Below are 27864 nucleotides of genomic sequence, written 5' to 3'. Positions count from 1 at the left end.
ATAAGCGTCATATAAATCTCACGTGAAACATCTCACACAGGTGTGAATGTGGTTTTACGCCGCTTTCAGCAATGTTCCACCAATATCACGGCATGGATCACCAGAAGTGGATTCAGAGGCTGATTAGGACCCTCAGAAATAATTAATTAAATCCGTATCGAACGGATCTTCACATATTTTCACTGTACGGCATGGATGACCGCAAGTCCGTGGGACTTCACACTGGCAAGGTTACTGGTACCCTCGCTGCGACATCGTCTTCAGTAATTGTTTCATTTAATGATGATACCAAGTCTTAACGCAGCTGTCGAGACGTCCAAGCCAGACATGGTATCGTGTGATGGAATGGATTAACAGAAGAGGACACTCGTCAAATAAAGCAATTCTACCTTAAGACTCTTGTAATTCAGGGGATTGTTTTAGACAGTTAAACCTTAAAGTCGCATCGGCATAATATCGTACATAATGTTGTGTACCTGCATGACGGAGCATAAGTGCCAGTCAGAGAGTGAGTAAACCTTGTTTTACGTTATACTCTGGACCAAGTAAACCACCACATGAATAACATCCACTCACATCACTGGTGTGCGATGACACATGAGTGCAGTGCTTGTTGTTAGAGGCGACTTACGGGATCGGGTGGTCAGGCCCGCTGACCTGGTTGATCGTATCCCCATTGCGTGGATCGATGCTCATGATGTCAATCACTGGATTTTCTGGCCCAGACTCGATTACTTACAGACGCCACAATATAGCTAGAATATTGCTGAGTGTGGCGTTAAACAAACACAAACAAACAAACAAACAGTGAGCGCAGTGTAACGTTTAATTTCAGTCCTGTAAGACAAGCGTGGTGTATCAGGGACATATCCTGCCCCGAATCCCCCACGGGAGTACGATACCGTACCTCCACGGGAACTAGAACCCGGTCGCAGTCGCCTGTAGAGCAACAACACTAACCATGTGGCTATCTCGAGGAACGTGCCTAGACTCACCACTGGGGCCACACCCAAAGCCATATCCCCCTCAGTTACAGAACGTTCAATATGACCACCACATCACAGTCAGTCCTATCACTATATAATGATATGTATCCGATTTTACAACCCACGAATGTACAGTAATACGTTGAGCCTGACGAAGTGACAACGCCCTGGCCATGGCTAAATCTCCTTATCAGTTCCAGTAATCAGACTTCACTGAGAAGGATAATGTATCAGCTATCTCATCTTAATCAAATTAGGCCAGGGCATTCTCCTAGCAATCTGCGTCCAATGGTCAAGCCGATTCACGGACATATGGCGATCAGCCGCCAGTGACAGACCACTCGAGAACAAAGAGACTCCATCAACCTTTTATTGACTCAAATATCGTCTGCTCTTTCCGTGTTTACGCGGGAATCTCGAATATTTACGCGAGAATCTCGTTTATTTACCTGGTCAGGACATATTTCTGCATTGTCCTCCACATTCCATTGACGACGACAGGTACGTCGTTCACCTTCTTGTAATGAAATTTCGGCCATTGATTTGAGAATCTTCTCCCAACGTGGAATACTCCTCGACAAACAGTCATAAACTTTCACTGTCGAATCTATATCGTATAACCCTGCAGTGTGGCACGCTCGTTCATTGATCCGTTAAGTTGAACCAACTGTGAGCGGACAAACCTTTGTCCAACACACTGTAACAGTGTAGAGAGGAAATTGACCAATCAAACACTGTCTTTCATGTTCAGAGTAAAAACCATTATACGGAAAAGACCAGATGGTGAATTCATTGTAGTGCCTTAACCATTGTGTATATATTATCATTCAAACATTTATCACTATGATGAACACCCAAAGATACCCTTTCAAGGCAAATCGGTAACAATGGTAAAACATCAACAGCTCGTGCGAGAGTTATGTTTATTTGTTCATTCAAGCTGCTTGAAAGAAGATCGTTTATCATGGCTGCCGTGTCCTGCCTTCCACCTGTCCATCTGCCCATATATTAGTTCGTGACAGTCCATATGATAGGGACGAAAGGAGATAATTAGACACTTATCGCGTTTTTCAATAGACGTGTTTAGTTTCAGCATGTATAGAGTGTGTATGACAATTGCCCGTGGCTGATAAAAACATCGCACCGTCTGGCATACGTTTGACTGTGAACAGCAATGGGGAGCGTAGCTGTAACGCATATGTCCCCAAAAATGTAACGCGTTAAACGCTGAACCAAAGAATGAGGCGTCAGTTGAGTCAGATTATTTCAGTGTCATCACCAGCATCCACGGATACGTACCGGGGGAATTATTTAGTTTCATCAGACAGATCTAATGGAGATGTGAATTTGACATCAAAATATTCGGTCTCTTTGGAATGTTCCCCCTTCATTGAATGAGTGGGGTTTTACGCCGCCTTTGTCGTAGACGTCAACCACGTGTCCCCTGGTACGCACAGACAGACAGACACACACACCTGTCACGAGTGAGAAAAACAAGCTGCTCCTCCAGGGTAACGGTTCTTTTGAGATGCTGAACATCTGCCTCAAGGATCAACCTCTCCTACCTGAAGTCGTTCCGACGTTGTCGAGAGCCGTGACCATCTTTCACGCAGCCCGATCTGACTTGAAGAAGATGCTTCAAGATAGACGATTGGTCATCCCCGAGGCCCCCTTGCTGGCCAGGTTCAGACACATCAGCACACAGCCAGCGCACAGTTTTCATCGTCCCGGTTAATGATAGGTCCCGTTTGAGATTGGACCGGACACTGACCGTTGTTAACACGGGTGAGTCTGGTTCGATATGGCGTGATGAACACGAAGTTAAGTATGGCGGATTCCGGACTACAATAAACTATCCGTTTTATAGTGGCCAATCAGTGACGTAATGACCTTCACCCATGACACGACAACTGGGCATGGGGAGAGAATCCGACAGAGCTGCAAGAACGGTCACTGAAGTGAGTGAGTGAGTGAGTAAGTGAGTGAGCGAGCGAGCGAGCGAGCACTATTACAGTCACACGTATTTTGCCACATGGGGATTCGAACCCGGTGTTCAGAGCGAGGGGAGCTTTAACCATCATGCTACCCCATCCCCTAGACTGTCTTGCAGTCACTATATATATATGTTTTGCTTCAGTCCAGCCCATACGGTAATGCTATAGCCCTAAATGAAGCAAGTCAAGGGACTCCTTTCAAATATAAATGGAGTTGTTTGTGTTTTTTTCAAAATCAGAGACTAAGCGTTAGTTCATCCTATCAGCTATCAACACCAGAGAATACTAAATTTAAACAGTTATCCAACATCTCATTGATAAAGGCGTGTTTTGTTATGAATAGTACGCAACGGAATGGAAAGTTCACTTCAAAGTTATTTGAGAATATGCTGTTTCGGAACTCAGTGTCAGTCATATTATCTCCCTTTGCAATCCACCGCCAAATTGCATTTGTAATGGGATGAAAGTAACATTTAATCACAATTCAAAGTAATACCACCTTCGAAGAATTAAATAGACTGCGTCTTTGACAATGAACAGTTACCAGACACGAGAGCCATTTATGTAAGTTAGTGGGAAAACCATCCATTATTCGTCGACACAATGTGAACTATATTTGATACGTCACGTTTCTAATAAGGTCGCAACTCAACGAATTAGAAGAAAATCTGGGATTAGTGATCAATGACTCGTGTACATAACACATTGGTTAAGATGAACAATGTGATCCTCGGTTTTTCTTACACGGTTTTCGATGGATGACGAAGTCATTCCAGTATCTCCCTTCCAAACCCAGCAGGCATTCCGGCTCAGCAGCCTCGCCATGTATGTTGATCATCAACGTTTTATTGACTCAAATATCGTCTGCTGTTTCCGTGTTTACGCGGGAATCTCGAATATTGACGCGAGAATCTCGTTTATGTACCTGGTCAGGACATATTTCTGCATTGTCCTCCACATTCCATTGACGACGAAGTCAGGTGGCCACAACATTGATAAAAAACCCTACTGTGTGGCTCGGTGTTCATACTCTCAACAACTTGTTTGTCTTGGGGACCGGGATACTCATACCCCCACTTTGTGGATCGGTGATCATGTTCTCAGCCACTTGTTTGTCTGGGGGACCTGGGTGATCATACCCCTCCCCTCCCCCTCGTCGCTATATGCCTGAAATAATGCCGATGTGACGTTAATTTTTAACTCACTCACACCCCCACTTTGTGGCTCGGTGCTCATGCTCTTAACCACTGGTTTGTCTGGCCCATATCATTCCTCTTATTCAACTGTTATTAAACAACATTAGCCACCTTCAGCCAACACACAAAAGTATGTGTCCCATGTACTACATCATAAACTTTATAATTATCTGATAAATATCAACACAACGAGAATCATATACAGTAAAATAACGAAGCTACGAACCACCAGCAATATTACAGCTATTCATAGAGCAGCCAACTCATGCTTGAACTATAATGTCTTCACTAGTGGTCTTAGAACACAAACGGACGTGTGTATTAGAAATATGGCATTCATTCCCCTGCTAACATTTGTCAGTACAGCATGGCTGTGCCCGCTGAGGTGTGTATGATATACCCCTCATCCTACACCTTGATTGTGATATACGCATTGTGGGGAAAATACTCGGGTATCCTACACCATGCTTGCTATAAAAGGCAACTATGCTTGACGTAAGAGGCGACTAATGGGATCGGGTGGTCAGGTTCTTTGGTTGGTTGATGCTTGTCGTCTATGGCGCCTTAATTCGTTGTGCAGAGTTGCGTCCCTTGGACATGCCAGAAACCTGTGATCGTTGGTTAGAATCCCAGACCCGATTATGTTTCTAGGTTTGTCAGTATTGTATCCGTGCTCGTGTTTCACCAAAGTGACAAACGTCTGAAACCTGGACTACCTTGTGTTTTCCTCTAACATTAAGCCAATACGACGTCAACTAACTGATGTTCTGTTCAGAGCGGCGTTAAACCCAACTCACTCACATCACCAACCTCTCTCCTTCCTTCTCTCAATCACCTTCCCGCAAACCCATCTTCCCCCAATCTTACTCCCATCAATCTCCAATCACAAACCTCGCCTCCCGCCTCAATCCCCCACCTCCTCTTCCCATTTACAAGACGACACAATATGGCGTAACAAGCAGATTGTTTAATTACGGCTGTGACAGTCCTGTCTGATCAGTAGCAAGTCCCACACCGCCCGTGTAACGAGGGTTTATCAGCAAAAGCGTCGATCTATTCCCCGGCAATTAGCCGGGGGCCGCATCAGCGTTCACCTGGCCCGGACCACGACTGAAGGCACACACTGTAATTGACATCGCCGTCTGCTTGACACCGTTTCAATTTAAACGTAAGCTTTCAATTTATTGACACTACGTTGAATGTAATTTGCAAACTGTTCGGGTTTCCAATTCGAGACATTGTACACGCCGAGCTTATTTTCTCGTTTCAATGTAGTGTAATTTTAGAAGCTGTCAATTACGACATGGCAATAGATTCGCGGTGTTCTCGCCTCAACTGGTGTATCGCTATGCCTTATCCCCCGAGAAACGCTCCTGTCAGAACAATAGCATAATCAACGGTGAATACCACCCAATTTGGACTGGCCACAAGCCTTCTCATTACCACGTACTTGTCAAGTTAATTCAATCCCTGTTATGGATTATATTTCAAACCGATATACACGAAACACTACAAGAACGCAATCAAATTTATCTCCGTGTTATGATCGTTTCGTCTGAAGGAACGTCTTGAGTTATTCCTTGCTATCAGATCGAGTAATGTTGGCTAATCGTGAATTCTGGCTGTGATACAAAACACATTTATGACAAGATTCATATTTACACGCATATTGTGGCCGTTAAGGTCCAGTTTCGGATCCTGTGAGGGGTGTGTGATGAAAGTGTAGAGCAACGTAACCTAAATATGTTCTCAATAGTTGGGGTATCGATCGGAAACAGCCTTACGTCGTAATTCGCAGCGTCTCAGATAAAATGGCAGCTTTCATCAACGTGACAGTAGTTGTGTTCGACACACACCCGCCTCTCTCCTGACGAGGCTTCTCGTCACCCTATCGCTTCTCTCCCCAAATCTCGTCACTCTCTCCCAACGTCTTGTCACCTTCTTGCCTCTCACTTCTCTCCCTACCCTCTCACTTCTCTCCCAACCCTCTCGCTTCTCTCCCCACGTCTTGTCACCTTCTCGCCTCTCACTTCTCTCCCAACCCTCTCGCTTCTCTCCCCACGTTTCGTCACCTTCTCGCCTCTTATTTCTCTCCCCACCCTCTCGCTTCTCTCCACATGTCACTACACCCTCTCGCCCTTGACTCCACGGCAAGCCAGAAGCCGTGTCTGACCCACTCTCGCCTCACCTCTCGCATACAACAGATAGTAACAATACTAATATATATTGACTGCCACCCCGTCACTGAACCCCACAACACAGGTGCGAAGATCGCCTGTAGATGGGCACACATTGGCCTCGCCCGATTACCCCTCTATATACTAATGGTAAATATGAAAATTCATAAACACATACGTGCAAACCGTCATTGTGGAACAGTTGAGAGGCACAATCTAGTCTCCAATCAAATGAAATAGTTACATATTTGTCAACAGGCACAAGAATGTTGTTTGAGATTGTCTTTTGTTCGGTAGTTTTTTTAGCGACTCGGGGGAGCCAGAGAGTTATTAATGGGGCAATACGAATCATATTTCCTCTCTTATCCGAGAGGTGTCAAACTCATATCCGCTTGCTAAACGATACACGAACAATGACTTCAGCGACGAGTGAAGGGTGGGATAATTCAGCGCCACGAAACACTGTTAATAAAACTGAAATTCAAGAGTTTATGATAAAACGATACATATCATAAAACACGACTCGGTGAGTCAGTACGCGAGGCTATGTTGTGAACGCTGATGAGGTAGATGACACACAATCAGCCAAGCCAACCCATCCCCATGCAACGTCACTATTACATAAGATAAGCATAAAAATTAGGACCAGTATTTCACCCGGATTCGCAAAGTGTTCGAGATATGAGCATTAAAAATGTATGAACACGTCCGTCTTCTTTAACTCAGTTATTTTACTAAAAGCCTAGGCAAGTCTAGAATAAACTAAACCAAGTCTAGTTTTCTTGATTCCACAAAACAGCAGAAGCGGAAAGGTTCTTTTGAAGAATAAAATACAATTATTTCAAAGAAATGTTTTCATAGACTAGAGTTGTACTAGTCTGTATTAAATTGAGAATAGTTATATTGCCTCTACCAAAATAGAACGCCAACGCCATAAAACAGCCAGTCTCGATTATCCGCCGAAACAGATTCCATTGGGCGTACTAGGCAGAATAGCGGTGGAAATACGAACGGATTACTGAAAATCTGTGATGACACCATGTGTTCACGTAAAGGCCTGTTCTGTCCTATTTTGGAGCATCCGCCAATCACACAATTGGCATAAAAAAATGTGCTTGTTGCATGACATAACACAGAAGTCTTCCTGTCAACACACGTTCACCACCATGACTACAACTACACCAAGTACGGACGCACACAAGAGGTCATGTCTATTCTTAACAGCGTTTCCCGCTTCTGCTATTTTTTCCACTTCTGAAATTAGGCGCTGAATGACGTCTGCATTCACCCCTGCATTGCCGTGCGGGTCGAGTTCTGACAGATGCGCACGCACTCAGTGGCTCCACTGCAGCGTAATTCTGCACACAAAGCTCCACGTGTACTTGGATGCTATCTTTCTCATTACGTCACTTTAGAGATTGTTAATTAGCGTTACCAGTGCCATGGCTTGCCAGAACTTACTAGGTGAGGTGAAATTGGGTTTAACATCGCGTCCAAGATTATTGCACTTATATAGCGACGTGCATACACGTGTGTGTGTGTGGCAGCCTGTACTGTACTCGTCACGACTGATGCCGATTTATAGTGCTAGCACACTGAGATATCATGCTGCAGTTTAACATGAATACCCCACTCAGACACAGTATACTGACTCCGAGCCGAACAGACAGGGTAACAACAAGTACCATCTTTTAACGTCTTTTGGTATGACGCGGCCGGGGATCGAACCCCGGACCTACCGCTCTCCGGGCGGACGCTCTATTAGACCACGGAAGCGGTCCCAGAACTTACTGAGAAATTCATTAGGTTTCAAAAGTATACCAACGCTATTCATACATGGAACGTGAGTTTGAGGTTTTAATGCCGAAAAGCCCGCATTCCTTCCTAACAGACAGTTTGTGTGATCTTTTAAGTTGAAATTCGTTAACAAACAGTCACACTTAATGAAACGTATTTTCGTCGCAATAAATGACATATCTCAAACTCCGCCACAAAAAGATGTAATTCCGACGTTAGTGATGTGTGGAAAACGCGTCACAACTAATCTAATTACGTTCATGAAATAAATCTACTATTTTTCATTATTGCACAGATCCACGCTCTAAAGCCCTACATCACCCAGATAACATACGACCGACACATTCAATTATGCTGGATGTAAAAGGGAAAATTCATTCCCATTACAAATATTAAACGCGAAAGGCTGACAACATAGTCACGGTAAATTAATCCAGGCCCAATTGCGCCAAAGTGAAGTAAATTCCGAATTGGCGACATTGGGTAAACACCGTCCACGGGAATTAATTATACTCCTCTGTCCCTGACTCATATTTCAATTAGGAATTGTTTCGTGACGTCACCGTTTGCCAAGATAATTAAAAATGGACGTTTTAAGAGCCCCGGCTACCCAATGTAATAACGGAATGGATTGGCGGTTCCTGCGCCATTATTAGGAGAAAGGAAAAGTATGCTGGGGACCGGTTATTGTCTTAAAGGGATCCTTCATTGTACGAGTTTGACAAACCTTTGTCTTTTGTCCAATGTTGACGTTTTTTGTTAGGGGATAATACTCAGCCAAAATACTGATGTTAAAAGCAATTTCATTATGAGGATTATGCTAATATCAATCAATTCTAGCCATCGTGAAAATGAAAACGACGCCCATACTCTCTTTGTCAACTAGGTCTGAGTAATGAGTACAACACAGAACAGCATGTGAACCAGTACGGACTCCTCCCATCGAGGGAGTTTAAACAGGGTAGCAGAGTGGTTTTGTGTTCCATAGTCTCGCTTTAACAAAAGTTCGTTTCTTACATAATCTCCTCGTACGTCAGAGCAGGAAATCTATAATATCTGTATAGTCTTCCTGGTCAGACAGAAAAGTTTGTTTGTTTGTTTGTTGTTTAACGCCGCACGCAGTAATATTCCAGCTACATGACAGCGGTCCGTAAATAGTCGAGTCTGGACCCGACAATCCAGTGATTGACATCATGAGCATCGATCCACGCAATTGGGATCGATGACATGCATCAACCAAGTCAGCGAGCCTGACCACCCGATCGCCTCTTATGACAAGGGTAGTCGCCTTTTACGGCAAGTAGATAGAAAAGTACATTGGTGAAGTGCAATGCTTCACCAAGAAGCTGACGCATACACCCCCCTCCTCCCTCTCGAGGATATCTGTTGTTGCTATGTATTAAGCAAATCTAGTCAGTCTGATTCTGATGCTGACATGTCGGAAACAAGTGTCAGCGGTTTCGCGGGACATCCAATTTACTCCAAGTTCAGCCAACCTTTTCAATAGACAAGGAATATAATTACGGCCAGGGTTTAGCGCTGTCAATGGATAATAATTCCTGCTTCCCAAAGAACCTTCACTCATTTGCCAACATTGAAGTGCTGTTTGAACCATGCGTACTCGGCAGTTTCGTGAAAAGGCGATATTTCTCCAAGACCCCACGCTGGGGCAGAACAAGCCGCGGATGAAATTTAACCTTAACGAGTCGCTAGTCCTCGCCCCATTTTAGCAACTTTGAAAGAACGCCGCGGCTTTGAAATTTATTTGTGTTACATCGAGAAAAGCTTCAGCAAAGTAGATTTCTTATTTACTTACTTCCATGCCTGGGGTAGTATTCCAAATACGTTATTAGGAAAAGCCACGAGTCTGAGGGTGATGGGAGAATATATCACCGCCCGTTACAACAGTAGACGGTGTATGTGGCAGTTCACCACTGTTCAGTTAGGGTGGCCATTAGGATTGATGGTGTCAGTGTGCTGGTCACTCAGGGAAATGGAGACCGCTTTCCCTTCCAATGAATGCACCTGGAAGCTCACTACGACAGCTAATGGGATAGAATAGATTGCTGATGTTGACTGATTGAACTGACCGTACACCTAGGTTAAAGCCCTACATAAATGTTGCTCCACAGTTGCCCAACACAACAATGACCATCCCCCGGTGCCACCGAATTGTGAATGAGGCTCCACAGCGGTGTGCTGGAAATTCGAGAACTTATTTTGAACGCACTGGGTCAAATAGCAAACGTTTTTCCCTTAACGCTTGTTTGTTTATTTTTTTGCTGTTTGACGCCACACTAGCAATATCACAGCTATATGACATCAATCTGTAAATAGTCGAGTCTGGACCAGACAATCCAGTGATTGACATCATGAGCATCCCTCTACGAAATTGGGATACGATGACATGCATCAACCAAGTCAACGAGTCTGACCATCCGATCCCGTTAGTCGCCTCTTACGACAAGCATGGGTTTCTGAAAGCCAATTCTAGCCCGGTCTTATCTGGAGGTTATCTGAAATGTAAGTAGATCTGAAACGTCACAAAATACGAAAGCAATCCACAACCTACTCACCGAATGTAATCATTCCGACATAGAATCATCCCTGCTTTTGTGAAACACGATGTCCCGATTTCGCCAAGCTGTGCCTGACAGCAAGAACACTTTAGGCAACCTGTGTGCCAGTATCTGTCTAATGCGTGTAAGAGGAATCTGTCTACGATGCGCGCACCGCACCCCCCACACGCTTTAACCGGACCCCCTCCGTTCGGGCCCCCATTACCTTGGGGGTTGTTGGTTGCTTGAGACACTAAACTGCCGTTCATTTGGAGCTGGTTGCTGTCTGCGTTTCCTACAAAACAAACAACATTTCTTTAAAAAAAAAGCAAATTTAAAGGGAGGAAATATGTGATTCAAGATAACATATTTGCAAACATGGTTTTATTAGACAAGATTAATAGGTTATATCAGTGTAAAGTAAATCCCACTGCGTGTGTAAACTGCACTAAATTAACATGGGTGATGATTCAAACAGGAAGTAGAAGAGTTATCGGCCTTGACATTGTTCTTCTGTCGGATGAGGTCGAAATTCTGTCTCTCAACAAGAACCACAGGCAGCGCCATAAGACGACAGAAATTACCCCCAATCGCTAGTCAATACAGAGTGGGGTTAATTTGATAAATGGTTTAGATTAACCCTTAAGTAAACACAAATGATAGCAGACAAATAGCTATTGAGAGCATCAATCGATGTAGCGCCGCAGGCAACATGCGGCAAGTTAATATCCATATCAGTGCTGTGGCTAAATGATGTTATAGTACAAGACAGCGTCAAGGACGGGACTGTAGGCAACGTCTATAGACACAGGCTGCAAACAAACCCTCCCCCACCCATGCGCGGGGCTGCTGGTCATCTACGTAGGTGGTGTGGGGTGGCGTGGCGTGGGATGGGGTGGGGTGGGGTGGGGTGAGAGACTGACCGGTCATATACACTGAGACGAGGCGGCAGCAGAATCACTATAGGAAATTCACGCGAGAGCGAACGACAACTGAAAATCCTAACGCCTGTCGAGCTAATTCCAAAATCAATTAATTCATGAGAAATGGCGGAAACGGCAACATGAAAGAAACTGGCAGCACATTTTTCTAAAGATAGGATTAGCAAAACAACAAAGAACTAAAATGACATTATGTTTTACAATAGGTATGATCAAAAAGTAGATTGCAGTAAAAAACGGAATAAGGTTTCTTTGAGGATCGACACTTGAAATAATTAGGTATGGTAATGGAACAATGTGTAGATCGCCTCGGGGGTCGGGCACAGCGGGGAATGGTGTACGCCTTTAAGTTGAACAACGGAGGTGTGGAAACGGTCAATTGTCCCAAAGGACAATATATGACCAGTGGTCAGTATGAAAACTGCACAGCCATAATTGCTGTTAACCCTGCGTCGAAATTAGGGGGCGGAACGAACCGATGTCTACCATGGCCAATTTAAGGGCGCTAAAAAGCTGATCATAAAAGCCATAAAGGCAAATATATATTAACAATTTCATAAAAATGGTACCAACAATAGCTTTGAATCCCGACCGGGACAAAATGAAATTGACAAAACCCAGGGGATGGGTTCCCCGTGAAGATGTATTATCCAGATGATAGCTGATAACACCCTTCTACCGGCTATCTCCGTTTAATGTACTCCAGTGATTGACAAGCTGACACTAATTGCACTTAACACAGGTTTCCAAATATTGATTCTAAGTACTTCTGTCAACTTCAAAATTCATCACAAACGTCTTCAATATTTACTGTCGTGAAAACATATATTGGAAGCCTGATCGAGGTCTGAAAGCTTTTTAAGTGAGTGTTTTATCGAGAAGCATGTTCTGATAGATTATAGTTGTGATACTCCGGTAACAGTGGAAGGGAAATGTTAATTTACTGCTCCTACTAATTGCCAGCCTTCATGCTAGCCCGTCACCCGGGACAACTAAATTTGACTGAGGACAAGAAACAATTCAATCATGGTAGTCCTCATCACGGACCTATATCACCGGACCTATTATACAAGTCCGTGTCCTCATTCACTAGAAGCATTTGAGGGCTAAGATTCTGAACCAGTTTTCAATACAATTTGAACTGAATAAAATTGACAATATGTGGCCATGTTTGTCTTGTCAAAGTAGGACTACCTGCAAATTCTGAGAACTAGTGAAATAAGGTTAAACAACAAACAAAACACAGCGACGTTTTATTCCACGTCGAGACACACCAGTGTTCGAGACATCAGGGGACACCGTTCGAGACAAGACAGGACGCATACATCGACGCTATTACACTCAAGCGCTACCCAGTTGACAAGCACATATATGCGCACTTAGTTACTCCAACATCCGGGCATCAGGGCTACATATAGACGTGTTTACATGTGCGGGGGTGAAGTGTTTAGCTCACGCAGGAGGTGGGATCTGATATGAGAATGTTTAGAAGTGAGTTAGTTCATAAACCCGTGAATACATAGACGACCGTGTTTCACTTCAATCATGGCCATATGTTCCCCAATTTAAATTTACCAGAGACAGATGTCAGTTCTCGCTGCGTCAGGAAGGGGGGAAGCTTACGATCAGGTGCGAGGTATGTGGAGGACAGCAAGTACCTTTTTCATAAACCGAAGTCATATTAGAAGGAAATAAGAACGATGGTCAAAAGGGGGCGTGGTTGAAACCTGTACAATTTAATGAGCGTGGTGTTGAAAGAGCGACAATTTGTTTGTTTGTTTAAGGCCGCACCCAGCAATATTCCAGCTATGTGACGGCAGTCTGTAAATAATCGAGTCTGGACCAGACAATCCAGTGATTGAGACCATGAGTATCGATCCACACAATTGGGATACGATAACATGCAACAACCAAATCAGCGGGCCTGATCACCCGATCCCGTTAGTCGCCTCTTACGACAAGCATTGGTTGCTGAAGACCAATTCTGAAACGGATATTTAACCTTCATTTACTGAGCGACTGGCTGTTCTTCAACGCTTCAGTCTTGTTACATCACGGCGGTCTGTGAATAACGAAACCTGGACAAGACAACAAGAGGTTGATAACACGGTTCACGCCACTGGGGTTCAATCACCAAAGTCACAGAGCCTGAACACCCGATCCCTCTGGTCATACAACACACACCAGGCACTGGCGCCCTGTACTGGGGACCCGATACTGGGGACCCGATACTGGTGACCTATACTGGGAGTTATACTTGGAACCTACATTGGGGGCCCTATACTGGGGGTCCTGTACTGGGGGCCCTGTACTGGGGGCCCTGTACTAGGGGCCCAATGCTGGGATCCCACCAGGGTGGTGTTAGCTGAAACACGGATCCGATTCGTAAAGTTCGCTGCAACAAATGGCGATGTATCCAAACAGAGGATGGTTCCCCACACACATCATGGCCCCCAACAACCACACTCTCATCATCACAACCATGTTACACACCTCCACAGCTCTCTCGTGATGCATAATTTATTCCATGAGGTAAACAACAGTGTGCTGTATTTGCCCTGGGGTTCAATGATAGGATCGGAAGACTTGTCATAAAACGGATAACTTTACATCGTAGTTTGCCACTGTACTCTACATTGCACGGCTCAACAAGCAGGTCTAACTCAAAGTTTGTCCTCAAATCAGGGAGTTTGGTTTGGCAGGAATAAAACAACAAAAAATGTCATTTTGGTCGGGAGTGAAAATGCGGTCGACGTGAAACACGCACATAAGAAACGACACCCTGTCCAGAAATATCAAACAAAGGGATATAATATCCCACAAAATGATAACTATAATATGGCATCTGCCATTGTCAAGGCAATGGGTGGACAGAGACCCAACAGTGAAAGGGTCAAGGAACCCAGGCTAAACTCTAACCTGATCCGGATAATAAGAACCGCCTTGGCTAAAAGCTTAATTGGTCACTTAACTGTGAAAGGGTCAAGGGGCAAGCCATGATTGAATCTGGAAGGAGGCGAATCACGGCTCTTGGCCTTGATGAGTGTTCCCTGTCAGGGAGTAACCACAAGCTGCTTAGCGTGAGTGAGTGAGTGAGTGAGTGAGTGAGTGAGTGTGTATGTGAGTGAGTGAGTGAGAGTGAGTGAGTGAGTGAGAGTGAGTGAGAGTGAGTGAGTCAACATCAGTTTGAGCATCACTTCAGTGACGTATGTAGTAGGCAAATAGCACGTAGTGGAAGACGAGGTGAGGTGAGGTGAGGTGAGGTGAGGTGAGGTGAGGTGAGGTGAAATGGTGTTTAACGTCGCGTTCAAGATTATTGCACTTATAGATCCTGAAATGACTGCATAGTGAGTTGCTGCACCTAAGACCACCCGTGGTTCGATCCTTGTTTCACGCCACTTATAACACGTCTTTCATCCAAACCAGTGATCAATAGCACGAGCAACCATCAACGCCGTCCGGGTAGAATGTCACACAATTCTGAAGGTCGCACAGTGTAAACCCTGGTTTTAATTTAAGACAGAACCGGGGTGCTATTTTACTAAGACATCTCAAGGTAACCACTAAGACACTAAAGGCTCGAGTCAGCAGCACCGTTACGTGTTCAAGGGTTAATCTCGTCGCTACGTTGGAACCACATTCTGGCCACGAGAACCGAGACCAGGCCTTAATCAGAATAAAAGACGGAGGCTATATCGATATCGACAGCTAAACGTATTAGCACAGTGCCTTTAATTATTGGAATGGAAGATGCATGTAGACCAAGAATGCGTCATGTGGCAGATGCGAGCAAGACTAATGGAACAACATGATAATTACATTTAGAAAATACACAAACGCAAGGAAACTTCATCTGAAAGCCTTGTCGTGGGCTGACTATCACTTCCTCAATTAGGTGTCGTTGATGTACCTAGCATACAGCGAAGACTACATTAAAGGAGGAAACGAGAGGCCTGTGATCTCTATTTAAGCTGTGCCTGCAACCGCGGCTGCGATACATTGCCCGCGTTCCATTAAACCGAGGACGACTGGATAATCCAGTCTACACGAGAATGTACGAGACTGTGCGAGACTGGTAAGAAAGCACTTAGTGTCGCGCTCCTATTGGTTGCAATGCAGTGTTTGAAAGCGGCGTTACCACTACGACCAAGCATCTTACGGCGGAGATGAGTATATGGATGCGGCGTCATCCCCGACAGCATGTCAGGCAGCATATACGACATCAACAACACACTGAGAGCTTTGGATAGTGTCAGATTTGGTAATAACCAAGCACTCTCAAAACCAGCCGAGCTTTGGGCGTAAAAAAAAAGTAATTAAAAGCTATTTACCCGTCTCGAAGTTTCCTGTCAAATAATACAGAGATTATACCGACAAGGATGTCATGCAACGAGGCTCGCGTTAAACAGTCCTGCTAAAATGCGTATTTACGGAGCGATCTGTTGATAAGTCGGAGGGGAACCTGATATGAAGGATTGCCACTATTCCCGCCATCTAATGATGGGACGACGCTTTGCTCCGGTACACGCGGGCAATAACAAAACTATCCCCGTGATGACTCCGGGTTAGAAGTCCCAGTAACCAGTGCGGGTCGAAAGAGGCAACCTGATGAATTGTTTGTTTTGTTTGTTGTTTAACGCCGCACTCAGCAATCTTCCAGCCATATGACGGCGGTCTGTAAATAATCGAGTCTGGACCATACAATCCAGTGATTGATGTCATGAGCATCGATCCACGCAATTGGGATACGATGACATGTATGAACAAAGTCAGCAGACTGACCACCCGATGCCGTTAGTCGCCTCTTACGACAAGTAAAGTCGCCTTTTACGGCAACCAATTGGAATTGGTTGGCCATGTGACACGTTGGTTGCGTGGCATCGTACCAACCGGTAATGCTCATAATATCGGCCACTGGATTGTCTGAGTGAGTATGGTTTTACGCCGTTTTAAAGCAATATTCCAGCAATATCATGGCGGGGGACACCAGAAATGGGCTTCACACAATGTACCCATGTCGGGAATCGAACCCGGGTCTTCGGCGTGACGAGCGAACGCTTTAACCATGAGGCTATCCGACCGCCCCTTGTCAGATTGAGACTCAGTTATATACAGACCGCACTCACATAGCTGGATAATGCTAAACGCGGCGTTAAACAACAAGCACACAAATCAGAATCATTCCTGTCCATGCTTCAAGCTTCAAGCACATGGTCCCTAGTGTATTACTATAACTAGGAGATATCATTGTGGTGAAGATTAGACGAATCATTGTTTAATGTTTATTCTACCCAAGATTAATACCAAACCATTTGTCCCACCATTAACGTTTTCGGAGCATATAATATTCATCTAATGGTTGTCTTGATATGGGCGGATTAATAACTGATTGCACATGCGTGTGTTGCGTTATTTACTCTCTCCTGAATTATTGATATGTGAGCGAAACGTCGACGCGCTTAATGGATTATCAAAAAATACAACGCAAATGGATGGATCCGGACGACGTTAAGAGCCTGAATTACACATCGGCGAAACAGGTGCGCGATTTGAGAGACATCAAGGTGCTATGCGGGGTATACTGCCTAATAGGTTTCAACTAAAATATCGGGGTTGTTAAGCCGTGGGGTCGTACAGCTGGCTTTGTCTGCGCAGCTCCTTAACCCGCAGGCCGACGTATTCAATTAGTCGGCGGGACATACCCTCTTACAGGCATAAATTTCGAAGGAGGCTTTTTGTAATGTTGTACAACTTGTTCATATCAGGTTTAGCAACATATTACACATGTCGAATCTATAAAGCAAGCTGGAGACAGTTTGTCATAATGTCAGTATTTAGCTGACTTGGCTATTTGCTATTGTTTGTTTTACGCCGCACCCAGCAGTATTCAAGCTATATGACGGCGGTCTGTAAATAATCGAGTCTGGACCAGACAATCCAGTGATTGACATCATGAGCATTGATCCACACAATTGGGATACAATGACATGCATCAACCAAATCAGCGAGCCTGAACACATGATCCTGTTTTACGCCGCAGCAAACAATATTCAAGGTACATGACGACGGTCTATATATAATCGAGTCTAGACCAGGCAATCTTGTAATTAACATCATTAACATAGATCTACGCAATTGGGATACGGTGACATGCATCAACCAAGTCAGCGAGCCTGACCACCCGATCCCGTTAGTCGCCTCTTACGACCAGCATGGGTTGCTGAAGACATGTTCTCACCCAGATGTTAACGAGTCTGGCAACCCGCGAAGGACGGGTTCGGATGTTGAGGCAGAATTTATCCACACAGCACATGCCTACGCTCCATTAAACGATTGATGATGAAAACGGATAAGACCCTAATCGTTAAACGGAACACGCAAGAGTGTCTTACCTACAGAAATATCATCAACGCAAAACCACTTACTGGAATTGTAGATTTAATGGCAGTAAAATATTTGACAGGTTCGAACGATTGACGTCTATGCATTATTAAAACAGCGTATTAACACATTCAAGTTAATGCGTCGATTAGCAGTCGATGGGTCCTGGAGGGAGTTTTGATGGCGATAATGGAGACGGTATAAGTAGTATGAGGGTGGGCACGAAGCGAGGGCAGTTTAAGTGTTCTAGCTAACTCACCCACTACAAACTGTCACTTGGCTGTTACAGGGTTTGTGTTGACATGGACACAAATCGAAAACCCTTCCTGGGCCTCCCACGGTGACGTATAACATTACTCTGTACATATAGTTTCAGTGTGCAAAAACTTATCATATATCTGGCTATGGATATTTTAGTTAGCGAAATAGAATAATTTCACACACATTTCTATGTTTTTGAACACACGTTCTTTTTTTGCCAAGCCTGATACAATGGATCAAAAGACTAAACACCCTTACAGGGCCTCTCGCTGGAACATACTATATTACTCACCACATATAATAGACTACAAGAAAAAAAAACATGCTGCCGGAATTCACTACAGCATGGAAAAACACTGATACACTGAAGTGATATTCAAATATCAATATTTTCATGTTTTACTATCGATCTACGATTTGAGTGTTTGATATTTCAAAACAAGAAGAGTAGATTTTCGTGTCGCATCCCTCTTCGTGAAAACATGGAACGATACTATTATTAAGTTGAGGAGAGGAAATATTTAGCTGTATTGAAATAATTTCTGCATGTGCTTTTACTCTACATGATTACAGCTTAACACGCGAAATGATGTCCGCAGCATAACGGTATATGCCGACAACTTGTTTAGATAAGGAAATTCGGTTGACGACCTTATAATGTGTGTAGTTACGGATTTAAGTTGTGTGTCACCTAGTACACGGGAAGCGGTGTTTACAGGAAGATGAAGTGGTAAATATGCGAAATGAGGACGATGTTGACAAACGCTGATCATTTCGTGTCTGCGCTTCGATTGAAACCAGTCTAGATGGGACAGAAGCGAAGAATCAAAACTTTGATATTTTAGGCAAAGCTGGAGTTTGTGAGTGGCGTTGCTTGCACAGCGCGTTATAAACAGTCTGGGGATGACAGTTATGTGTCTATGTGCCGAATGTTCACGCATAGGTTCGGTAACTGTCGACTCGTACAACGTCGAGCATTTGTTATCGGCTTTGCTCCTTATTTAGAGTCTAGGTACACAAGAAGGCATATTAATAATTCTTCCCAGCACTATTGTATTTCGCATATACTATTAACTGACTGGAGCTAAATCTCTGGGTTACGACATCTAGTCTGGCATAAAACAACTCCAATAGAGGTGAACAAATTACCATGTCTACCCTTTGATCTGAAAACTAATTTCTTTACAACTATGTGAAATCGAATAAATGACGATGCACACTTTCATGATCCCAAGATTTTCGACTTGATTATTTCAGTTGTTCAGAAGAAACCCACCAGCAAAGAATAAACAAATATAGTTCCGAAATTAACCAATCACTGAACTATTTCACGAAACGTGTTTACAAACTGTGTTGTGCAATCGACAAGAACGAATGGCGTGTTGGCTATAACGCTGTAAAGATCACAGACTGGTTGGAATAACAAAACAAAAAAAAGATTCAACTTAACCAACAAATTGAAATGTATATTATAATTGAAGACAAGATGAATCAAGGTCACGTGACGTGACAATGTCGGTACACGATACATCTGAGCGAAGTATATCCTGCTTTACCCTGGGTTGGGGGTATTTACTGCTCATCCTGTGAAGGGCACACTCAGGTATCAACTAGTGTGGGGCATACCATGCCATACCCTGGTGTCGGTAATATCCCGCTATACCCTAAGGTGGGGTATATCCTGCTATATCATAAGGTGGGGTATATCCCGTTACACTCTGGGTGGGATATACTATGGGGTGGAGTATATTCCTTTATAAACTGGTGTGGGAATATATCCCGCTATACCCTGGTGTGGGGGTATATCCCGTTATAAACTGGTGTGGAGATATATCCCCGTACACTCTGGGGTAGGATATATCCCGTTATACCCTGGTGTGGAGGTATATCCCGTTATAAACTGGTGTGGGAATATAACCCGGCACACTCTTGGGTAGGATATATCCAGCTATACCCTAGGGTGGGATATATCCCGCTATAAACTGGTGTAGGGGTATATCCCGCTACAAACTGGTGTAGGGGTATATCCCGCTACACCCTGGGGTGGGATATATCCCGCTATAAACCTGTGAAGGGGTATATTCCGCTATACCCTGGGGTGGGGTATATCCCGTTATAAACTGGTGTGGGAATATAACCCGGCACACTCTTGGGTAGGATATATCCAGCTATACACTGGGGTGGGATATATCCCGCTATAAATTGGTGTAGGGGTATATCCCGCAATACCCTGGGGTGGGGTATATCTGTGCACATAACGCAGGTGGGAGTGGGGCAAGGACAGACTAGACACTACAGGAAGGCTGCGGCAGGCAATGAAGACACGACAAAGAATTCCACACGACAACCTCTAGGCGGAGATGTTGGGGAGACGAGGAGTATCAGATGAGGCAAACACGAACAGAAACGCAATTCTCGATAAGGGCTAGTAAGATGCGCAATGGCGCCCGAATGGGAATATACAACCGCAAATCGATGCAACTAACACGGGAACGTTTGAGTTTAGTGTTGTACACGGTGACCCAAACGGATTTACAAGTATCGAGTTGAACTGAATTTGTCAAAAAACAATTGTAGATAATGTGAGCGAAAATAAACAGTGATTACGTGAAAATTTCACAATACCGTACCTGCGACAGAACAATCAAGGCTTGTTTTTTAAAACAGGATGTTAATTGTTTTCACGCGTTATATGAAATTAGATTCTACTTTCCGGACACCTATTTACATCCTTGTTGCGCATGACGGCCATGTAATTACTCCGGGCTGTTGTCTCCGATATTGTCAATCATACAGTAATTATAAACAGCTGTCTGCTTCTAGTCACCTTCACAAGCGTGATGATTAACTGTAATCACTCTGACGAGAGCCACGGATAGATTCGGCCATTATAGGTCCTAATATACAATATCCATCTCTGATGCGGTTAATAGCGCGGAGCGTAATTACAGTTAACCTATCTATACCTGTTATATTTACAGAATATCGTATATCAAATGTGTAACGATATTGGATATTGTGTTTAACACAGGCATACTCGTCTTCGGGGTGCGTGAGGCATTATCTATTGGTTCCAACTATTGACGACAGAAAGCACTTAACACCTCATCAATATGTCTGGTGCGATGACAGTTTTTAAGTTAGTAAAACTAATTAAAGGAATTGTATTGACGTTTCAGCATGTGAGTTAATTAACATGTATACTAAATGTAGGCTGTATTCATTACAAACAAACGTTGGACCCCACCCCTTATTTAGCTCATTGATGTGGAATATATTCATCGTTTCGGAGATGTATCCCGAATAATGTTTGTTGTAACCGGTATCACGTGCTCAACCGTACACTTAATGAGGGGGTTGGGGAGAGGGGAGAGGGGAGAGGGGGGAGGCTATGTCTGTCCGGAGACAATGGCCACTACAGGTCTAGACGTTGTAATTTGTACCCCGTGGAGACAAAGTTTCAGTAATTAAACTCATAAGGTTTCTTCTAGATTACTCTACATGCAAGTTATGACCTGGCAGCCATTTTATATTTGAGAATCGTCTCATAAACTGCCACACAGACTGTTTTGGTACTCGGAAGGACAGGTATCTATGTATGAATCACATATCGCTGACATTGAAATATCATTTGATTTGAGCGTCATTCCACCTCCTGGAACACAACAGAAAATCTCAAATAACGTCAGGATCTTTGCCCGTTTCCCATTGATGCCCACGCCAGACCTCTTCCTGTTTCCCATTCATGTCCACGTTACTCTGGTTAGATCTGTTCCTGTTTCCCACAAATGTTCACCTCAGATCTGTTTCCTCCCTAACGTCCCCGTGAGCACGTGCAGTGCAAGACTAAACAGTTGAACTTTGACAAAATAGTCGGCAACGATGGACACACACCAACAAGTACCTTGGCGCGTTATTACACTTGCAGCGTAATTAATAAACTCATTGCAGCGCGCCATTCTTGCACATGAAGCACCACGCACCCGAGAGGAAAGGGGAATTGTTTGGCTGCGGAGCCTGTTAACCAAAAAACATGTCACTGACACGGTACCTGAGCACCTATTGGAATATGCGCGACAGACTCGCAGACTGTCAGGAATGGTTAGAGAGCTGCCACAGTGCAGACCCCGCTCTCAGTGAAGCGATTTCCACTAGTGTGCGCCATGTTCGAGTCATCGTCGGTGCTTAAATACCACACCAGGTCAGGCTTAACGGTAAAAGGCTTATAATCTTAAATTGCTTTTACACAAATAGGAGCGGACAGCGCTTGTCTGCTCACCAGTTTTCGCCATTACCCTGTGTGTGTGTGTATATATATATATGCAAGCAGCTCTCAAAACCGTCGACCGTAAGTTCGAATCCCAGACTGTGATAATGGTTTGTCCGCACCATTCCAATGCTTGTCGGTGCCACAAAAGAGATAAACGTGTACGACCCGCATCACACTGGGAATTCTATGACTTTGACAGGGATAAACACCATTTGTTTGTTTGTTGTTTAACCCCGCACAATATTCCAGCTTTGTCACGGAGGTCAGGAGAACGTCCAGGGTGGATCACACAATCCTGCGATTGACATCATAAGCATTGATCTACGCAATTGGGATACGAGGATATACATTAACGAACTCTGAGAGTCCAACCCGATCCCGTTAGTCACCTCTTACGACAAGCATGGGTTGCTGAAGGCCAATTTTAACCCAGATCTTCACGAGTCCGACACCATTAGTCATTTCCGCAGCTCATTTCGGACTTGTGATTCACATAAATATACATGTCATCAGATTTGGGGATAAAACTAGTCCATCTCGACTTTCACTTGTCTCCGACTAACGGACCAGTAGCCGTTTCTATCCCTGTGTCTTAACTACTGTTCAAAGCGGCGTTAAACCCAACGCACTCACTCATCAATACGCGAAACATTTCTGTACTTTCGACTGATCATACTTCGTAAATTATAGCTCTTTATCCCGCTCGAGTGAGCTTCATAATGAAAATGCCTTGTCTGCACCAGACCTGTGTTTTTGTCATCATGCACCCATTCATTGCCACAGTACCATGTAATTGGTATCCTTTTCAACAAAAGCGTTCTGATTGTTCTGTGATACAAATTCTTTTGGAAACAGAACACCATTAATCCATGTCCCATAAACAATTCCGACGGATTGTTATTATGTCAAGAGCATGGAAATGCGAACAGTTTCTATTTCCAATCGCCCCCTTCCACTCCCCCCACGCTGTTTCGCTGTAACAAATATTTGTATAATGGAATCGCGTTTATTGCATATTTCAGCGTTCACACTAATGTAGGACATTAAATGGATAGCAATTACAACACGTATGTTTCATAAAAAGAAGTGGTGACTGTTTGCGCAACAATTAGGCGCGACACACCGAAGATTCCTCAATCGTGCTAGAAAACACTGGCGTTCCAAGAGAAACAAATGTTCTTTGCGATGATTAACACCACTTTCCTGACAACTAGATATCTGTAACACTTAAAGCGTGAGTCGGTGCTGTACAAGTACATACATTCAACCAGCTAGCGGCGACAGCTTCTTGTGAGGCTGAATTAAACGTGACATTTTAACGGTAGTGGTTTCAGTATTAATAATGGATAGGTGTTGGAGAAGGTACACCGACCCGGAGCATGGGAATAACACCACTGCAGCAGGCAGTTGTTTGGAAACATGTATTTAGGTTTGCGCTCAAAGGTGTTTGTGTAACTTGAAATGTAAGAAACGAATTGGATAAAACTTGAAGCTTGGGCTGATACCGTAGGTGCTATGTTGTGGTGGTGTCACTGTCACTGTTGTTGTTGTCGCTGTTGCTTTAAGTGTTAAAGAGGTCGCCTTCTGCAATAGCAATTTCGACTGACCTGTCCCTCTTTAGGACACATGTCAGTGAGTGAGTATGGTTTTACGCCGCTCTTGGCAATATTCAAGCAATATAACGGCGGAAATGGGCTTCACGCAGTGTACCCATATGAGGGGACTCGTGTGTGACTAGGGTCCACATATTTGTATTGATAAGATTTCTATTTTCGTATTTTGATATGATTTCATTTTTTATCTTTGGCTGCTGCGTTTACATACGTTCGAGGAGCTGTTCATCTCTCAGAAATAGAGTTAGTTTGGCCGTCGCTATTACATCTCTTGGCTTTAGGAGATGTACGACAGATAGAGGATCTAACTGCAATTCTTGTTTTAACAGAGCTTGGGCTGGGGCATGGTCTGAACATCCAGTAACAAGTGTGCAATGGATTCAGGCGTGGTGCTGCCACTCTGTGGGCAGTTGCATATGCAGCTGCCACTCTGTGGACCCATGTATGAGGTGCTGTTTGTGGACACGCATATGCGGCGCTGTCTGTGGACACGCATATGCGGCGCTGTCTGTGGACACGCATATGCGGCGCTGTCTGTGGACACGCATATGCGGTACTGTCTCTCTGACTTCATGACGCTCTGGTCATGCAACACAACATGGCAGGGGTGATGACTATCATTGTCGAGATGCGGACCTCGCTTCCATTGGCGATCACCAGGGGTGCCACCCTCACACCACAACAGCTGAGCACCATTAGAACACTGTAGTCGCCAACACCAATAATACAAGGCAAGAACAGACGAGAATATCAGAAATAATGTGTGACAAACAAATATTGGTGAATGATTTGGGCAACACTTCTATTAAATCATCTGCTTCAGATATCCTAAATCTGAGTGTATTATTTCCCTATTCACTGCAGTCAACATGAGTTTTGCCCTTTGCAACGTTCGGTGACCTTCGTACGCTACCTACACGTGGGGGTAGTCTCAAGGTCCTCAATACGGTGAGGTGAAATGGGGTTTAACGTCGCGTCCAAGATTATTGCACTAATATAGCGACGTGCATGCACGTGTGTCTGCGGCTGCTTGTACTAGTCTGGACTGGACTGATGCCGAATTTTGTGCTAGCTCACTGAGATACCATGCCGCAGTTTAACATGAATACCCCACTCAGACACAGTATACGGACTCCGAGCCGACCAGTCCTTGTTTTAGCCCCTTAATGCCGAGCGCCAGACAGGGTAACAACAAGTACCATCTTTTAACGTCTTTGGGTATGACCGGTCGGGCGGACGCTCTACCACTGGACCACGGAGGCGGTCTCTCCAATACGATGTGTTCTAATGTCTGTGTCACCCTCATCTTAAGACCTTGTCTACCACAGAACCATGTCACCATGCACATCTTCACAAACCGCGTTAATTACGTGTATATCACAGCTACTTACAAACATGTAAGGAGGGAACATTACTGGACAAAAGCATAACCGTTACGAGGCGTGTTTATTACGGGTGTTACTCATGCTATAAATAGAATGTTATATAATGATATCGAAATAACATCGTCGCATTGTAAACGCGCAATAGTTGGTTCTACAACCTGGAGGCACGGTGCTTACATAACAAGACTGATCGTTTTCCTTAGTGAGATTTGGGCTGCATCCAGACAGTAGATTGACTTGGCGTCTAAAGGGTCTGTCGAGGCAATGAAGCCTATTGAAAGTAATAGAGCAAAACATCATCTTCAACAACCACAACGGCCGCGTCTTATTAGCGAACTCTCCAACGGCAGTCCAACACGGACCTCGAGTGACCCTACAGAGAAAAGACCAGCGATATAATCGGAAGTGGGGCACCATTGTCGGGGTCCTGCAGAAAGAGGTGCATTTACCACGACTCCTTTCTATGACTAATCACCATTACTAGGGCTGGAAACAGTCCGATCCACGTTCCCTGTGAGTCAGGTTTATTCCCAATACTCCCGGCGTGTGTGGATGTTTGTGAGGCGTGACGCTACAACTGGTTTCGCGAATCCCTCCCCAGTAAAAAAAGGAAACATTTCCCCCTCGAAAGATCAAAGGCAGCGATCACTCTTTAGCTTGATGTGTCATCGGTGGTGTAAGTCGGCTAAAACACGGATCGATCTTACGGGAACATTCGGAATGAACTAAACCAATCACTTTGTTTATTTCAGATTCGTGAAAATAACAGATTCGAAATCAGCTTTAGTGATCAGCTGTCTGCGCGGCCTTTTAACTATGGCTGTTGTGCCAGCTACGAGGTCAGCCGAAGAAGGTTTTGTGTACATCTATGCGGCAGAACTAACAGGAATTGACACGTGTTTCATGTAATCAGGCAACCCATGATTCAAAACAGAACGACGATAATACCAGACGCCTGAATTTCAGCGCTCTCTTGTCGATCGAGAGACCGCCACAACCAAAACAAGCGAACCCACATGGGCGAGGGCGGTCGCCGGACAGGGCCTCAGGCCAATCCATTAGCTATTGTACACACTTTGAGAACGGCTGACTTACACGGCGAGGCCTTACCTCTCATCACTACTGTCAACGATTTCAGTCTTACTGGGGCGAATGATGAGAGAACGCCACCAGCACGTGGCAAATAGTCACAATGAATACAGAAACCCCGATCTCAATATAACACCAACGACACTACCCTTCTTTGTCGTATCCCAAATCTCTATTCAACTGTCAAAACATTCACTTGCGGTTATAAATCGTTGCCATTGCCCCGTCGGATAGAAATGCCAGTCTTTGTGTTGAGCGCGTGGTGTGAGACGCGCAGAGCTCATGTGCACGACATGGTAAGTGACGTGTTGTGTATGCGTGTGTTGATCACAGCGACTAGTGCACTTACCGTTTGTCATGGAGTTAAATGCGGACACAGACGGGTCCATGGTCCACACGTCTGCCACCAATGTTAACCCGAGATTAACTGACAGGTCCAGTTAGTATGAGAATCGTAGCGTTCCTGGGTAGCGTACTCCGACCCTGCGTTATCCTGTGGTACGAGTAGACAGTTTTCACCGCAAGCAGTTCCTACACTTTCAAACCACTGTATCATTCAGTAACATCACAACACGACAGTCCTTCCTCGCCCCTAGTCTCGCCCGCACTGATGGCCGATCTTTAATTCAAGCCGTGTCGGCCGAAGCATCCCAACTCCAGTAATTTGGCTTGTCATATCGCATTGGGGTTACCTCATTAGCGCGAAGCACAACGACTGAGCTATGAATGGGCCCTCTAATGATATCCAGTCGACGAATCACCGTTCAGTATACACCGATAATGACTCGCCGGTCGGTCCATTTTCAGACGTAGGGGTGTCGGGTTGCCCGAGCTCATTAACGGAGGGAAATGAAAGCACATGGCTGGCCGGAGTAAGCGAGCTCGCTCGAAATGAAGAATAAACAAACCAAGCTAATTACCCTCTCCTCGGCTTGAAAGCTAGATCGATCGCAATTACTGGGCTTTAATATTGCCCGGACATGAAATAGACGGCATTAAACATTGCTGCCCAAAATTGCAAACCTTCCATTACATTTGAAGTGGTATAATCAACGATATATTGGGCCTGCCCTCGGCCGACCACTAGTTGCCCGGAGAGAGCGCCCTTAATCAGTAGAAAATCCATGCAATAATGCAATAAGAACGAACCACGAGTGTGTAATTCAAATAACTGTCTTCTAGCCAATCAATTAAGTCGGAGTTGTTTTTAACAAGT

The 27864-nt window shown here is 44.5% G+C and overlaps 1 protein-coding gene across 1 annotated transcript in view; it reads right to left on the bottom strand.

Annotated features, from left to right (window-relative positions):
- LOC139459563 (LIM domain transcription factor LMO4.1-like) overlaps positions 1-27370 on the bottom strand; it is a 57551-nt gene extending 30181 nt beyond the window's left edge. Inside the window, exons 1-2 of the mRNA XM_071241113.1 lie at positions 26998-27370; positions 10727-11003 (exon numbers count right to left, since the gene is read on the bottom strand). Coding sequence (XP_071097214.1) covers positions 10727-11003; positions 26998-27037 — 317 coding nt within the window. The 5' untranslated portion in view covers positions 27038-27370. The remainder of the gene's footprint in view (positions 1-10726; positions 11004-26997) is intronic.
- Between the last annotated feature and the right edge of the window lie 494 nt (positions 27371-27864).

This window comes from Haliotis cracherodii, unplaced genomic scaffold (genome assembly GCF_022045235.1).
Source record: "Haliotis cracherodii isolate W230 unplaced genomic scaffold, xgHalCrac1.p SCAF_13, whole genome shotgun sequence".
NCBI lineage: Eukaryota > Metazoa > Mollusca > Gastropoda > Lepetellida > Haliotidae > Haliotis > Haliotis cracherodii.
The sequence above is the reverse complement of the archived record's forward strand: the minus strand, read 5'-3'. Positions and strand labels throughout refer to the sequence as shown.